Source organism: Symphalangus syndactylus, chromosome 5, assembly GCF_028878055.3.
Source record: "Symphalangus syndactylus isolate Jambi chromosome 5, NHGRI_mSymSyn1-v2.1_pri, whole genome shotgun sequence".
Lineage (NCBI taxonomy): Eukaryota > Metazoa > Chordata > Mammalia > Primates > Hylobatidae > Symphalangus > Symphalangus syndactylus.
The window spans coordinates 37,787,667-37,805,124 of record NC_072427.2 but is presented as its reverse complement, the minus strand read 5'-3'; the positions used below and the strand labels follow the sequence as shown (position 1 = coordinate 37,805,124).

The window sequence follows — 17,458 nt, the reverse complement described above, 5'->3', positions numbered from 1 at the left end:
TTAGCAGCCAAAGTGGAGTCCTAAGAGCAGAGCCCGTAGTCAGAAACCCTGGGTTTAGGCCCTGGTTCTTGCCAGCAAATGACGTAACCTCTCTGGACCTCCATTTCCCCATCTGTACATTGGAAGTGACATCTGGCAGCTCATTGTCAAGACTGAGTAAGATGCCAGACATGGGAGCCCCACACAGGAGATAAAGTGGTGATCGTATCTGAGACCCACAGGCTGTTCCCATTGGGCTGTCACAGTTCAGGGCAGTCAGTGACCCCCAACTTGGCAAGGGTTCAGAACAGAGACATCCCGCAGGCAGAAGAGGCTCCCTGGAAGAGGGGAGCTGGCAAATGGGTTGGGTGGAGGCCACAGCAGAGATGAAACCACTGGACACGGCGTGCGGCAGACAGCCCGGGGACTCAGCCAGTCAGGCTCCTCAGCCCATCTGAGCCTATTTCCTCATCAGTAAAATAATACTTAACTCACAGGCCGAGGGAGACAGGTGAGCTACAGTACACGGTCTATGGTCAGTACATTGTTTCTAAGTGAAAACGGACACAGTCCGCAGCTGCTCAGCCCGCATGTCCTCAGCAGCAGAAACGAGCCATCCCTTAGCCCAAGCGCTCAGACTTCTCCCTTCATCCCGGTCGTACCAAAAACTTCCTAACAAGGACTTTGCGCATGCCAGAGCTCAGCAACTTCCCACGACTCCCCAGTGCCTATGAGATAAAGGCTGTATCCTTAACCTGTCACCTAGAACAGGAACTAGGGTGAGACAAGCGAGGCCCCCAGGGCCCAACAATTGAGGCGGCACTCACGGTCACGGCTGTGCGCCTACCCCTAAGTTTTGCACTCTAGGCCCTCACTCGAGTCCTAGACTTGCTGCAATTAAAGGCCCTTCACAATTAGTCTGCATCCTCCTGTCACTTTCTTTTACAGCCAGAAAGCTCCAGCACCACTAAACTCCTTGCCTTTCCCCAGTTTCCCTGGCTGGAACAGCCTGTCTTCCCTGGGTCCCCTACCGAGTCCTCTTATGACTCAGCTCAAGTGCCACTTCCTCCATGAAGCCCTCCAAGATGACCTCTCACTCCCATTTGGGCTCTGTCTCTCCTGGTCCCTACTGGATGGTAAGCCTCTCCCACCTTCACCCTGCCCACCCACCCCCTTACTGCCTGGCACAGCGCTGGGCCCATCACAGGCGCTTAAAGAATGCCTGCTGAATGCAGTGAATGTTTCTGGTCAGTAAAACGGGACGAAGGTAGAATGGAGCTCTGCTCGTCCCAACCAGATAAATCAAAAACTGAGAAGGGCTCCTCATTCATTCTCTGGACGGGAACTTCCGCCCTTCTCCGCTGTCTCTTCCATTACATTGGCACATTCTTGGGTGCCCCAGATCAAGCAGACAGCCTCCTGATTAACGGCAGAATCAAGTCCTACTCAGGGCTGGAGGGACCCCGAGAACGCGGAGGTGGCGCCCGGAACTTGCGGATGAGCTGGGGGTCCGAGTGACGAGGGGTGTGTGTCCCCACCCCCGTGGAGAGCTCTCCCAGCGCAGCGGCTATCCCGGCGCCGGTCCGGGTCGCAGGGAAGCGCGGGAGGGGAGGAAAACCGCAAACTCCGGGCGGGGGCTCCTCGCACCCGAGCAACGGCGAAGCGGGGAGGCCGAGCATCGCTGGGCCCCGGGATCCCCGGGCAGAGAAGGAAACGCGGGGGCGCCGCCGCCAGGGTAGCTCGCCTCCAAGCCCCCAGCGCTCCGCTCAGCCCCAGCCCGCGCCGCACACGAGGTTCCGGCCAGGCAGCCCTAGGAGCGTCACGTGTCGGGTCCCGAGGCCCCCGCGCACAGGCGCCTAGCCCGCCCTCTCACCCCGGCGCGCGCCCACCTGGCCTGCAGGAAGGAGGCGCCCAGCTGCGCGCCCGGGCCGCCCGCCGCTCCCGGGTTCTGCCGCCTCCGCGTCGCCTCCATAGCTGCCCCGCGGGCCCCTCGGCCCTGCCTTTCCGAGGAAGAGACCGGCTCAGCTTGGCTGGCCCGGCGGAGGCCGCCGCAAAATCCCAGCGCGGGGCGGTCCGGGGAGGTCTGGGGCGGGCCGGCGAGAGCGCGCGGCCCCCGGGAGGAACGGGCGGGGCTGCAGGCCCGGGGCGGGGCGGAGGGAGGCGGGGCGGGCTCCGCGAGGGGAGGGCCGGGCTCTGCGAGTGTGGCGTCCTCGCGGGGCGGGGGCTGCTGGCCTGTCCGAGCTGCGCGCGTGACCACCAGCGGGCTGGGATGGTCCCTTGCCTGCCTGGGTACGGGAATCTCTGCCTAGGGTGACTGAGGCCTGGGTGTTGGGCTGGGGCGGAGTAGGGACCTGGAGATAGACTAGGCTGACTCAAATGCTCCCCGGGGCAGAGGGTGATGTGGGATTTCCCTTGTTCTTGCGGGTGGAGGAGAGGAGGCAGGACTGGAGACCTGCACGTGTAGCACCCGCGTGGTGCAGCACGTGGGTTGCAGATGTTCTAGTGAGGGGCTGGCGGTGACAGTGGGAAAGAGCGAGTTGGTGACATCTAGAGTCGTGTGGGACGTATGGTGACTGGGACCCTGGATGTGGGGGGTGAAGGGAGAGGAGTTCCGGCAGTGGCCGGATTCTGCCCCTGGGTGGATAGTGGAGGCACCCCCTGGGAAGTGGGCTGGAGCAGATTTCGTGTAAATAAAGATTCATCTTTGAACGCATTAAGCTTGAGGTGGGTCAGGAAGGCTGTTGGACCGGTGGTCTGAAGCTGAGGCGAGACCTGGGAACCCAGTGGACAGGCTCATGAGTCACCGGAACGTACATGACAGAACCTAAGGGGACAGCGTTCTCAAGTGAAAAACAGAACCAAAGGTCAAACCTGAGAACACCCTGCAGGGCAGATTGCCAGGACTTCATTAGTGGTACCAGTTTGAACTAGCTGTGACGCGGGCAAATGGCACAACCCCTCACAGCTTCAGTTTACTCATCTGTAACAAGAAGATGCCTATTACATCTACTACATTGGGGTTGTGATGACTAAATGAAACCCTTAGCAGAGAGCCTGGCACTGGTGGACTAGTTATTTACAATAGCCCGTCTCGGGACCTGAGGTTTCCCTCCACAGAAAGGTTACCTTCCACACCACTCTCAATGTCACACAAACTGTCTCCTTCCCACGGTCACTGTCAGCAGCCCAGGCCCCTCACTAGAACAACTGCAACCACCCCCCATTCTCCCCCACCACCCCCGTACTACACCAGGCGCACGCGACATGTGCAGGTTCTCCAGTCCTGCCTCCTCTCACCCAGCCCTCAAGCCGCTGCAGAAGCGATGTGCCTCAGATGCAAATGCAATGTGCCATTCCCCTGCCCAGTATCCTTGGTCTGCTTCCCGGACCATGAGGGGTCTGAGCTATGCCTATTTCCATTCTATTTTCTTTCCTGTCTTTCTTCTTGGGAGATTTTTATTGGATGTATTTCTTTCACCTTTGGTCAGAACCTGCATGTCCTTTCTTGGCTGTGGGAGGCTAGGACTGCCTGCCTGGAGTCATTTTCCATCAGCCCCATCCTGGGCTGTAGCAGCCCACAGGCCACACCTCAATCCCCACCCCGGCACCCTGAAGAACACTTTTGCTTTAAAGCTTTCCTTGTTTCATTTGATCCACACCAGGTCGTACGGAGAACAGGTGATTGTCTCTGTTTTGTAGCAGAGAAAAACCTAGGCCCTGAGCTGAAGTAGTGTGCCCAAGGGTCAGCCAAGGACAGCACTCAGACCGGTCAGACCGGACCCCAGATTTAATTCTGATGGATCCGATCTACACATCGATCTTCGTATACACCAGAGAAGAAGGATTGAGGCTTCCTGCCTTGACCCCAATTTCTTATCCTCTGCAGGCTTTGCAAGCCTGCTGGGCTCCAGAGGGAGGGGCATGCAGTGCCCATGATGTCATCATCGATTTAATAACACTCAGAGATGGGCTTCCAGCCATCAGAGGATGAGGCCGTGTGGAGGGAGCCTCTCTAGCTCATTTAATCCTCCAATCTCTTAAATACAAACACATCTGCCTTCTTTCTTGAGTCCGCTGCTGCCCCTTGAGTGGAAGGGAGTCCAACCTGGCAGGGGGCCGAGCCTTTCTGAATGAACAAGATGAGAATTCTCCCTGTCCGGTGGGATTATCAGCCCCGTCTCTTTCCCATCCCACCAGGACACTTTAAAAACACCATCTTCATTAGCTCTTTAAATTGCATGGAAATTTGGGTGAGGAGGACAGAGTAAAGCTGAGGGGTACACATTTTCAGGATCTTGTTTGTGATTATCTGAGAACATGGGCCCTGCACATCAGAAGGGATTCTAGTCTCAGCTCTCTGAGCTGCAATTTCAGTGGCCAGCATCAAGAAATCTTTCAGCTAAGAAGGTCCTTTGGTATTAAGCATCTTGGTGGTTTTGACTTTTCTTTTAGTAGAGGTTCCCGCTACTTTTCAATTATAGCTGCATCCGATTTTTTTTTTTTTTTTTTGAGACGGAGTCTTGCTCTGTCACCCAGGCTGGAGTGCAATGGCATGATCTCGGCTCGCTGCAACCTCTGCCTCCCCAGTTCAAGTGATTCTCTTGCCTTCCCGGTTCAAGTGATTCTCCTGCCTCAGCCTCCCGAGTAGCTGGGACTACAGGCATGCACCACCACGCCTGGCTAATTTTTTATATTTTTAGTAGAGACGGGGTTTTACCATGTTAGCCAGGCTGGTCTCGATCTACTGACCTCGTGATCTGCCCGCCTTGGTCTCCCAAAGTGCTGGGATTACAGGCGTGAGCCACTGCACCAGGCCTGTATCAGATGCTTTTAAATGTATTGCCTAAGATCCATTAGACACACCAGTCTTCCAGCTCCTTGCCACTTGTTTTGTCCAGCTGCTGTGACAACTGACTTCACCCAGGCATTAGTCAACTGCATCTCCTCTCCCCTTGGCCCCACACCCTTGGCCTCAGAAGTGCAGGAGTGTTGGACACTCCATGGAGTGAACTTTGACCAGCAAGAGACAGGGATTAGCAAATAAATTTTTCTCTCTTCCTCTTTCTAGACAGACTGGCCTAAGTTCCGAGTTCACACAGCCACTTTAAAGAAGGTCCTGGGCCATGCGCAGTGGCTCACACCTGTAATCCCAGCACATTGGGAGACCGAGGCGGGTGGACCACGTAAGGTCAGAAGTTCAAGACCAGCCTGACCAACATGGTGAAACCCTGTCTCTACTAAAAATACAAAAACTAGCTGGGTGTCGTGGCATGTGCCTGTAATCCCAGCTACTTGGGAGGCTGAGGCAGGAGAAATTACATGAACCCAGGAGGCAGAGGTTGCAGTGAGCCGAGATCAAGCCACTGCACTCCAGTCTGGGCGACAGAGCAAGACTCAGTCTCAAAATAAATAAATAAATAATAAAGAAGGTCCTGTAAGGTCTAGCATCCGTCCAGATGGAGTGGTGGCCAGCTCCGCAGCGCACTCTCTTGTGTGCCCTCCCTCCTTCTGTGTCTCACTGCCCCTTGTCCTCACTTCCCCTTCCCAGCCACCGCACTCCCCAATACAGTGTTAGCGTATACGCTGCCCTGCTCTGCTTCTTTGGAAACCTGGGCTAAGACAAAGATCTTTCCAGGATGCTCAATGTATGAAACACCTACAAGGGTGTGGGGGGGATGCCCTGAGCGAAGAGAAGCAGAGTCCCAGGTGCCATCTCTTCTCCCCTTATGGTTCCAAGGCTAAGGCACCTCCAAAGGGCTCCCTGGAAAGCCTTTGATCTTGCCTAATTTCATCATTCTGCAGCTGAAGAAAATGAAGCCTAAAGCCACACAGCGAGTTAGAAGCCAAGCCAGGCCAGAATACAGTCTCCACTCCTAATCCAGTATCCTTTATATCCAGTCTCTTAAGAGCTTTTGAAAATTTGTCTTTCTTCAAAACATCTTCCCACACTGCCCTGCCACCAGAAGGCTTTGAAGGCCCATGCTAGACTGCAGCTGCCATCTGAGAGACATGACACACAGACTCCTGGATCCAGAGGCTGGGACTCCAGAAGGCAGATAGAGGAAGTGGGACCGGGAAAACTCAGTTACTTTGGAGATAGGCAGCCAGGAGGGACCTGACTAGGGGATCTCTAAGTGTGGGCAACAAGACTGTGCACAGTGAGAAGGCTGCAAAGGACAGACAGCAGGGGACTGGGGCACTGAGGGCAGATGAAGACTGTCTTTCTGTGTCAACTGGAATTGCCTGCAGGACACTCCCTGTCCGGCTGAAGAAGCTGGGAGGGTGACCAAAAGTCACACTGTGGGGAGAGAGAAGGTCCCCAGGTTGCTTTAATTCAGATTCTTGCAGTTGTGATTATTAGAAACAACGGGGGACAAGTTGATGACAAAAGGGGATTTCTATTACAAGGATTCAGGGGTGTCTTAGGGAATCTAAGCATAAGGATGCAGCTGGGCCTCAGGAACTGAGAATGGTGCTGGGACTTTGGGAGCCCAGGAAGTCACCACCCACAACACTGTTTCCATGTCATCCTTCTCTCTTTCTCCCTGCAGACTGGCTTTCCTGGCTTCCCAGGAAATACAGCAGCCGATGGCCTCAGTCAGCAGCTCCCAAGTTTATCTTTCTTCCACCCAAGAGATAAGCAGAATGTGGCTGGCCTCTTCTGGGCCCAATTCAAAATTCCCACGGAGGAATTCTGATTGGATGGCCAGTGCCCACCCTGAGCCAGGTGGTGTACCAATACGGCTGCTCCCTCTCTAACCAGACAGCCAAGGGAAGGAGAAGTGTAGAGTTCATGGCCCTGAGTTTGCACACTTGAACAAAAGCCCTAATATAGGAGATTCTGTGCTCTATTTCCACCCCTTAATGGAAGAGATCACTGCCTTCTACATGTGGCTATAAATTCAGACCCTGCCCGGAAGCCTGCTGTCCCCATGAGAACCCAGAGCTGAATTGCTCTCTGCTAGCCGATTCCCCTCCCATCTGCTGCTGAGAGCTAGGAGAAGCTGAGAGGCTCCCAGGGCCCTCCACTCTTTTCCTTATCATTTCTTTCACTCTTAACAGTTGACAAAGGCCGGGCGCGGTGGCTCATGCGTGTAATCCCAGCATTTTGGGAGGCCGGGGCGAGCGGATCATTTGAGGTGGGGAGTTTGAGACCAGCCTGGCCAACAAGGTGAAACTCCGCCTCTACTAAAAATACAATTAGCTGGGCATGGTGGCAGGTGCCTGTAATCCCAGCTACTCGGGAGGCTGAGGCAGGAGAATTGCTTGAACCCGGGAGACGGAAGTTGCAGTGAGCCAAGATTGTGCCACTGCACACCAGCCTGGGTGACAGAGTGAGATTCTGTCTAAAACAAAACAAAAAAATAATAAAACAAAACAAACAGACAAAACCAATAGACATTTGTTGTACAATTCCTGCATGCTAAACCCTGATCTCAGTGCTTAATGTGTATTATCTCATTTAATCCTCACAGTAGCCCTGAGGGATAGAGCTAACCTTGGCTCCTGCTTGTAGATGAGTTGACTCAGGTACAAAGAAGCTGAGTCATCTACCCCAAACCACACAGCCTGTCAATGGTGTAGTCACAGGTGGACCTGGGCAGCCTGCCTCTGGGACCTGCATTCTCCAAAAACCACCACACAACTGCCTGAACAGATAGGCCATGGAGGCTGGAGGGAGGTCTTTCCACAGCCACGGTGAGCCACGAGTAGTATCTGCTTTGAAATTGTTTCAGAATTGTCAACCTGAGCTCTGTATAGTCAAATTTTGGAATTTAATGACTTATTAGAGTGCTACAGGAGACCCACAGCTGTTAGTTTTTAGAGAATTTTGGCAGGACATGGAGGCTCATGCCTGTAAGCTCAGCACTTTGGGAAGCTGAGGTGGGAGGATTGCTTGAGGCCAGGAGTTCAAGACCAGCCTGAGCAACATAGTGAGACCTCGTCTCTGCAAAAAAATTAAAATATTAGCTGAACGTGGTGGCACACACCTGTAATACCAGCTACTCAGGAGGCTGAGATGGGAGGATCACTGGAGGCCAGGAATATGAGGTAACAGTGAACTATGATGCATGCCGCTGCACTCCAGCCTGGGCAACAGAACAAGACCTGGTCTCTAAAATAAAAATAATAATAATATGGTCCCATCTAGGTTAATTCAGGGCTATGTAATCCTGGAAACGCCAACCAGATTCTCCGAGACTTGGTTTCTTTATCTATAAAATGGGCATTATCACAGCAGCATCCTCCAAGGTTATTGGGAAGCTCAAATAAAGTGGTAGAAGCCTGATAACTATTGTTGTTCTGATGGCAAGAAACAGGGGATGCTCTGGAAAGGCAATTTTTAATCCAGAGGAAGTGGTAGGACTTAAAGTTCAGCACCAATATGGAGGGTGTCTGGAGGACTTCCTGGGTCCCCTCCAGCCCCACCAGGTGGTTCAGCGTGCCCCTCTTCAGATCATAGGAGTGGCCCTGAATTTCTTTCTGGGCTTTGATTCTATGGACTCTTGAAGCAGAAAACACCATATAAAGTTCTGGTTTTAGAAGCTTCACTTAGAAGCTAAGTGAGAACAAGTTTCGCTCTTTGAGAATGAGTTTTGCTCTTGCTGCCCAGGCTGGAGTGCAATGGTGCGATCTCGGCTCACTGCAACCTCTGTTCCCTGGGTTCAAGCAATTCTCCTGCCTCAGCCTCCCAAGTAGCTGGGATTACACGCCAACGCGTCCGGCTAATTTTTGTATTTTTAGTAGAGACAAGGTTTCGCCACGTTGGCCAGGCTGGTCTTGAACTCCTGACCTCAGGTGATCCACCTGCTTTGGCCTCCCAAAGTGCTAGGATTACAGGTGTGAGCCACCACACCTGGCTGGAATTCTTCTGAAGCCCACTGACCTGCCTAGAAAATGAGTCTAAAAACAAATTCAGGTAGACTTCAGTGGTCTCAGGTTTTACTGAGAGATAAACACAATAGCCTCAAGTGACATCATTAAAAGTAAATAGGCTTTATTGAGGCATAATCTACATAAAATAAAAATTTTTAAGTATGATTTGATGAGTTTTGGCAAATGTATATTCTCATGTAGCCACTGCCACAGTCATGATAAAGAATAATTCCTTGAGTCACAGTGGCTCATGCCTGTAGTCCCAGCACTTTGGGAGGCTGAGGCAGGCAGATCACTTGAGCCCAGGAGTTCGAGACCAGCCGGGGCAACATGATATAACCCCATCTCTACCAAAAAGTAAAACACCCCAAAACAACAACAAAAAAACCCAAAAATTATCTGGGTGCAGTGGCACAGGCCTGTAGTCCCAGCTACTTGGGAGGCTGAGGTGGAAGGATCACTAGAGCCCAGCAGGTCGAGGCTACAGTGAACCAAGATTGTGCCATTGCACCCCAGCCTGAGGTACAGAGTGAGATCCTGTCTCAATGTAATAATAATAATAATAATAATAATTCTGGCCAGGTGCAGTGACTCTTGCCTGTAATGCTAGCACTTTGGGAGGCTGAGGTGAGAGAATCACTTGAGCTTGGGAGTTTGAGACCAGCCTGAGCAACATGGTAAAAACCTGTCTCTACAAAAAATACAAAAATAATTAGCCAGGTGTGATGGCGTGCATCTGTAGTGCCAGCTACTCAGGAGGATGAGATGGTGTAACCGCCCAAGGGGCTCACCTTGCCGGCTGCTTAGACAGAGGTGGTTCATCAAGACAGGGGAATTGCAATAGAGAAAGAGAGCCATGCAGAGCCAGCTGTGTGGGAGGCCGGAATTTTATTATACTCAAATCAGTCTCCCCGAGCATTTGGGGAGCAGAGTTTTTAAGGATAACTTGGTGGATTGGGGGAAGCCAGTGAGCCAGGAGTGCTGATTGGTCAGGGAAAAAATCATAGGGAGTTGGAGTTGCGTTCTTGCGCTGAGTCGGTTCCTGGGTGGGGCCCACAAGATCAGATGAGCCAGTTTATTGATCTGGATGGTGCCAGCTGACCCATCAAGTGCAGGGTCTGCCAAATATCTCAAGCGCTGATCTTAGGAGCATTTTAGGGAGGGTCAGAATCTTGTAGCCTCCAGCTGCATGACTCCTAAACCATAATTTTTAATCTTGTGGCGGCTAATGTTAGTCCTTCTACCACCCTCAAGCTCCTGGCAGACACTGATCTTTCTGTCATCAAAGTTTTGCCTTTTCTTAAATTTCATGTTCCTGGAATCTTGCAGCTTTCTCTGGATGCTTTCACTTAGCGTGATGCTTTTGAGATTCATTCATGCTGTATCAAGAGCTCAGTACTTGTTGTTATTGAATAGAATTCTATTGTTTGGATGTACCACAGTTTGCTAATCCATGCATCAGTTGAAGGGCATTTGATCTATTTCCAGTTTGGGGCTAGTATGATTAAGCTGCTAGGAGCACATCACTGACAAGTTTCTGTGTGAACACGTTTCATTTATCTCAAGTGAATACCTAGAAATGGGATGGCTGGGTCATACAGTGAGGATATGTTTAACTTTACAGGACACCACACACTGCTTTCCAAAGTAGCTATACCATGCCAAATGATCTTGTGATGGTTAATACTGAATGTTAACTTGATTGGATTGAAGGATGCAAAGTATTGATCCTGGGTGTGTCTGTGAGGGTGTTGCCAAAGGAGATTAACATTTGAGTCAGTGGGCTGGGGAAGGCAGACCCACCTTTAATCTAGGGGGGCACCATCTAATTAGCTGCCAGCACAGCTAGAATATAAAGCAGGCAGAAATACGTGAAAAGACCAGACTGACCTAGCCTCCCAGCCTACATCTTTCTTCCATGCTGGATGCTTCCTGCCCTCAAACACCGGACTCCAAGTTCTTCAGTTTTGGGACTCAGAGTGGCTCTCCTTGCCCCTCAACTTGCAGACAACCTACTGTGGGACCTTGTGCTTGTGTGAGCTAATATTTAATAAACTCCTCTCTCTCTCTCTCTCTCTCTCTATATATATATATATATATATATATATATATATATACCCTATTAGTTCTGTCCCTCTAGAGATCCCTGACTAATACAGATCTTTAATCTTCAAAACTTCAGATACTCTGCCTGGTAGTAGCAGTCAGGAAAGATTCCCTTCTGGGTTTATAGCAGTAGGTAACCATAGTAATATCCTCTTGATGGAGAGAATCAAGTTGAGCATGTAACTCTCATGGCCTGGAGTTTTTTCATCGCTGCAAAGTGAGAGGAAAGCTTTAAACTGGGTCATCCGCTCCCACCCCTATCTCATGCTCCCTTGCCCTTCCAGGATTTTCCTGTGTTGGCCCCTCGCCTGAGTGCCAAGAACAGAATCAGGTCAAGGCAGTCTATACATAATGTATGGATTGTCTGGGAATTAGGTTTCTACCTAAAGCAAAAAGCCCCAGTTGTCTGACTTTAAATTAACTATTCATTTGTTTGGCTACAGGATTCCCCATCAAACAATGGGCAAGTTATAATTCTAAATGGACCCAGCAGACAAAGTGGGATCCCTTTCTCTAGCTGTGCAATTAACCAGAGGCAGTTCTCAGTTACCCAATTAGTGAACAGGCATTTGTTAAGCTGTACCAGGATAAGGCACACACAGAACCAATATTTCCTGCAACCCTGAGTGTGCTCCCCTGACCGCTCCATGGGCACTGGCATTGCTCCGTGACAGATGATTAAACAGAAACTTAGAGATGGGAGTTAACCTGTTCAAGGCAACCCAGCAGAAGCCAGAGTGGTCTCCTGGGTCTTTCTGCTATGCTGCTCCTGTGTCCTGGAGAACCAAGTCTATCATGCATGAAATAAGGCAATCCAGTTTTTCACCTAGGGCAGTTCTGAAAACAGCTGAGTAAACTGACCACTGCATAAGATGGTGCTTTCCTCATAAAAACACTGTTTGAGTTGGGAGTTTGTTACTGATTAAGATCTTGACACAGGTGATAAAAATCTCATATAAATAAAGTTATTACAAATAGATACCCTTGTAATACTTTGTTAGTAAAACTATGCTCAGTGTTTATGAGACAGGCCTGAACACATGGTAGATATTAATTACACAAGCAGGCCTATTCCACTGCAAAATTTTTTATGCAACATGACAAACTTTACTATGTCTTTAATAAAATTTAAAACCAATATGCTAACAATAGTGAATGACGAACTTGTTTTTTATTTTTTGTGGAGACGGAGTTTTTGCTCTTGTTGCCCAGACTGGGGTGCAGTGGCACAATCTTGGCTCACTGCAACCTCTGCCTCCTGGGTTCAAGCGATTCTCCTGACTCAGCCTTCCAAGTAGCTGGGATTACAGGCACCCGCCACCATACCCTGCAGATTTTTTTGTATTTTTAGTACAGACAGGGTTTCACCATGTTGGCCAGGCTGGTCTTGAACTCCTGATCTCAGGTGATCTGCTCATCTTGGCCTCCCAAAGTGCTGGGATTACAGGTGTGAGCCACCGTGCCCGGCCTACTGTACATTTTCTTAGAAATGCTTTTGTGTGTGTTTAGAAAAGCACTGGGGAAAAAATTCAAATGGCTTTGGATTATTTATAAAAGCTGGGCTGCAAAAGCTTCATAGGCTGATAAGCAACTTCAGCAAAGTCTCAGGATACAAAATCAATGTGCAAAAATTGCTAGCACATCTATACACCAACAACAGGCAAGCTGGAACCAATCATGAATGAACTTCCTTTCACAATTGCCACAAAAATAATAAAATACCTAGGAATACAGCTAACAAGGGAAGTGAAGGACCTCTTCAAGGAGAACTACAAACCACTGCTCAAAGAAATCAGAGATGACACAAACAAATGGAAAAACATTCCATGCTCATGGATAGGAAAAATTAATATCATGAAAATGGCCATATTGCCCAAAGCAATTTATGGATTCAATGATATTCCATTAAACTACCATTGACATTCTTCACAGAATTAGTAAAAACTATTTTAAAATTCATATGGAACCAAAAAAATAGCTCAAACAGCCAAGACAATCCTAAGAAAAAAGAACAAAGCTGGAAGCATCACGCTATCTGACTTCAAACTATACTACAGGGCTACAGTAACCAAAACAGCATGGTACTGATACAAAAGCAGACACATAGACCGATGGAACAGAATAGAGAACCCAGAAATAAGACCTCACACCTACAACCATCTGATCTTTAAAAACCTGACAAAAAAAAGCAATGGAGAAGGGATTCCCTACTTAATAAATGGTGCTGGGAGAACTGGCTAGCCAAATACAGAAAATTGAAACTGACTCCTTCCTTACACCATATACAAAAATTAAGACAGATTAAAGACTTAAATGTGAAACCCAAAACTATAAAAACCCTGGAAGAAAACCTAGGCAATACCATCCAGGATATAGGCACAGGCAAAGATTTCACAACGAAGACGCCAAAAGCAATTGCAACAAAAGCAAAAACTGACAAATGGGATCTAATTAAACTAAAGAGCTTCTGCACAGCAAAAGAAACCATCAACACAGTAAACAGACAACCTACAGAATGGGAGAAAATTTTTGCAATCTACACATCTGACAAAGTTCTAATATCCAGCATCTATAAGGAACTTAGGCCGGGCGCGGTGGCTCATGCCTGTAATCCCAGCACTTTGGGAGGCCGAGGCAGGTGGATCACGAGGTCAGTAGATCGAGACCATCCTGGCTAACACGGTGAAACCCCGTCTCTACTAAAAATACAAAAAATTAGCCAGGTGTGGTGGTGGGCGCCTGTAGTCCCAGCTACTCGGGAGGCTGAGGCAGGAGAATGGCGTGAACCTGGGAGGTGGAGCTTGCAGTGAGCCGAGATTGCACCACTGCACTCCAGCCTGGGCAACACAGCAAAACTCCGTCTCAAAAAAAAAAAAAAAGGAACTTAAACAAATTTACAAGAGAAAAACAACCCCCAAAATGGGCAAAGGACATGAACAGACACTTTTCAAAAGAAGACATACATGTGGCCAACAAACATATGAAAAAAGCTCAACATTATGGATCATTAGAGAAATGCAAATCAAAACCACAATGAGATACCATCTCACACCAATCAGAATGGCTATTATTATAAAAACTCAAAAAACAACAGATACTGGTGAGGTTGTAGAGAAAAAGGAAGGCTTTTACATTGTTGGTGGGAGTGTTTATTATAAAGATACATGCATGCATATGTTCATTGCAGCACTTAAGTAGGGAATCCCTTCTCCATTGCTTTTTTTTGTCAGGTTTTTAAAGATCAGATGGTTGTAGGTGTGAGGTCTTATTTCTGGGTTCTCTATTCTGTTCCATCGGTCTATGTGTCTGCTTTTGTATCAGTACCATGCTGTTTTGGTTACTGTAGCCCTGTAGTTTGAAGTCAGATAGCGTGATCCTTCCAGCTTTGTTCTTTTTTCTTAGGATTGTCTTGGCTGTTTGAGCTATTTTTTTGGTTCCATATGAATTTTAAAATAGTTTTTACTAATTCTGTGAAGAATGTCAATGGTAGTTTAATGGATAGCAAAGACATGGAATCAACCTAAATGCCCATCAATGATATACTGGTTACAGAAAATGTGTTACAAATACACCATGAAATACTAGGCAGCCATAAAAAGGGATGAGACTATGTCCTTTGCAGGGACATGGATGGAGCTAGAGACCATTATTCTTAGCAAACTAATGCAGGAACAGAAACCCAAATACTGCATGTTCTCATAAGTGGGAGCTAAATGATGAGAACACATGGACACATGGGGCCTGCTGGAGGGTAGGGGGTAGGAGGAGGGAGAGCATCAGGAAGAATAGCTAATGGATGCTGGGCTTAGTACCTGGATGATGGCATGATCTGTGCAGCAAACTACCATGGCACACATTTACCTGTGTAACAAACCTGCACATCCTGTACATGTACCCCTGAACCTAAAATAAAAGTTGGAAATTAAAAGAAATGCAGTCTGAGATTTTGTATATAACTCCTAATTTCTTTTTCTTTTTTTTTTTTTTTTTGAGACGGAATCTTGCTGTGTCACCCAGGCTGGAGTGCAGTGGCTCTATCTTGGCTCACTGCAACCTCTGCCTCCCAGGTTCAAGTGATTCTCATGCCTCAGCCTCCCAAGTACCTGGGACTGCAGGCACGCACCACTGCGCCTGGCTAATTTTTGTATTTTTTAGCAGAGACCAAGTTTCGCCATGTTGGCCAGGTTGGTCTCAAACTCCTGACCTCACGTGATCTGCCCGCCGCGGCCTCCCAAAATGTTGGGATTACAGGCATGACCCACCGTGCCCAGCCTCATTTCTTTTTGATCAGGTTCTTGCTCTCCATGAACAGGGTCCACAAATCGGTGTCAGGGATCTTTGAACTGCTTGAAATTGTATGCCACATGTGTTGAGGATACATACATATTTTTCGGGAATCCCTAGCTTTCATTAGATCTTCAAAGGCCTCTGTGATGCAGTCACAAGTTTGAATCATTTACTTCTTCAGTTTTTTTTTTTTTTTTTTCCTGTTGCAAGCAGTGGAATCAAAATTACTCCACTGACTTTAGAGGAATGTTCTGAGTGGGAATAATTTTTTTTAAAGTAGCCTGGATTTTCTGTTTTTGGAAGTGATTGAACTATTAATAAAATATCTGAAGGGCTTCCTCCCCATCTAACAACTGGATCCTGGGGGTGGGGTTAGGGGAATGCTTTATTTAAAAAAAAAAAAAAAAAAAAAGAAGGGGGTCTTCGGCCAGGCGCGGTGGCTCAGGCTTGTAATCTCAACACTTTGAGAGGCCGAGGCAGGCAGACTGCCTGAGCTCAGGAGTTCGAGACCACCCTGGGCAACATGGGGAAACCCTGTCTCTACTAAAACACAAATAATTAGCCTGGCCTGGTGGCGTGCTCTTGTAATCCCAGCTACTTGGGAGGCTGAGGCAGGAGAATTCCTTGAAACCAGGAGGCGGAGGTTTCAGTGAGCCGAGACCGTGCCACTACACTCCAGCCTGGGTGACAGAGCGAGACTCCATCTCCAAAAAAAAAAAAAAAAGACAAGGTCTTCCTTTGTCTGCCACGATGATAGGTCACTGTAGCCTTGACCTCTTGGGCTCAAGCCACCCTCCCACCTCTGCCTCTTGAGTACAGGCGTGTGCCATCATGCTTCACTAATTTTTACATTTTTGGTAGAGATAGGGTCTTGCTACGTTGCGCAGGTTGGTCTGGAACTCCTGGCCTCAAGCAGTCCTCCTGCCTCGGCCTCCCAAAGTGCTGGGATTACAGGCGTGAACCACCGCACCCAGATTCCCCCCGCCCCCCAAAAAATGCTTTTAATGCATTGCTCGGTTCCCCACCACTAAAATCAAACCAACAACAACAAAGCTGTGGCGCTGAGACTGCGGTAGGGAGCCAAGGAGCGCAAAGGAAAGGTCGGGCTGCCTTCAGGGCAAAGGCTCACGTCGGCTGCTACTGGGCCTGCCCTGGGGCCAGTGACGACGTGGGGGGATTTGGCCCAAGACTCCACATAAGCTTAAGTATCTCTAAGGGACTGCGTATTGTCACTGCCATCCCCTTCTGAGGTCTCCTCGGCGTCGCCGAGAAGGCGGGAACCACATTTCCTAGAATCCTCTGCCATGTGGGGCTTCCGCAGAACCTGCAAACGAGAAGCCCTTGTGAGAGATCTGGAATGCAGGCGAAAGGGAGAGGGCGCAACTTTGCACAGGTGCCGCAACTTTGCACAGGTGCCGCAGGCGGACGCATAGACAGACACGCATTCGCTGCACCTTCTGGGTGTGCTTCTTGATTGTCACCTGCAGTAGTGTTGCAAGCTGAGTGAGTGAGTGGGAGCCTCCCGGAGGCCCTTGAGATTAGAGTGGCCTCAGAGCAAGCCCTTGAGTTCCACCCACTTGGGTGCTGCCGACTAAGTGCCGCGGAAGGCTCCCTTACCTTTGCTCCCCCAGCCTCCCAATGGTTGTATAAAGCTCTGTTTCCCTGTATCCAGAACCTAGGTACTTGGCATGCTAATGATATATTTCTTGCCTCTTGTTTCCAAATTCACTTTTTAATACCTGTTCTGTGATAATGGGCAAAATTCCTTTAAACGTATCTCCTTATGGTGAGCATAACAATTCTTTTCAGTAGAAGGCCCCGGAAGGCCATTTAGGGGAGGAAGACGCTTCTCCTGCTGGCTCTGGCACTGTATCTTCGATGACTGGTGAGGGGTGAGAGGCCGTCCGGTGGTGCAATCCCAGTCAAGCATCCAGGACACAGTCCCTCGGTGACCTCAAAGCCTCAGCCCGGCCTGGTAGTCACCTGCCTGTGGCCCTCCAACATGGACAGTGGCTGCTTCAGGCCTCCCATCCCCAGTGGTGCCTTAACTCCTTCTCTGTATCTGCATGCTCCCCTATCTGATTGTCACCTGGGCCCCAGAAGGTTGTTTCCTTCCTGTCCAGTGACTGAGGACAAGCTCTGGGCCAGGCCACCTTGTGAACTTCTCTGCCGTTCAGTGGGCAGCAACCACATCTCCAATGAGGTCTGA

General features: G+C 49.3%; 1 protein-coding gene across 4 annotated transcripts in view; it reads right to left on the bottom strand.

The window, feature by feature from the left end:
• CLN6 (CLN6 transmembrane ER protein) overlaps positions 1 to 17,458 on the bottom strand; it is a 61,294-nt gene that overhangs the window by 18,604 nt on the left and 25,232 nt on the right. Inside the window, exon 1 of one of the 4 annotated variants that reach the window (XM_055277994.2) lies at positions 1,869 to 2,115. The exons of 2 other annotated variants lie outside the window; for them this stretch is intronic. In XM_055277994.2, the coding sequence (XP_055133969.1) occupies positions 1,869 to 1,951 (83 nt within the window). In that variant the 5' untranslated portion in view covers positions 1,952 to 2,115. Of the gene's footprint in view, positions 1 to 1,868; positions 2,116 to 17,458 lie in introns of those variants that run through there. One more of the 4 variants, XM_063638830.1, reaches the window with a different exon arrangement.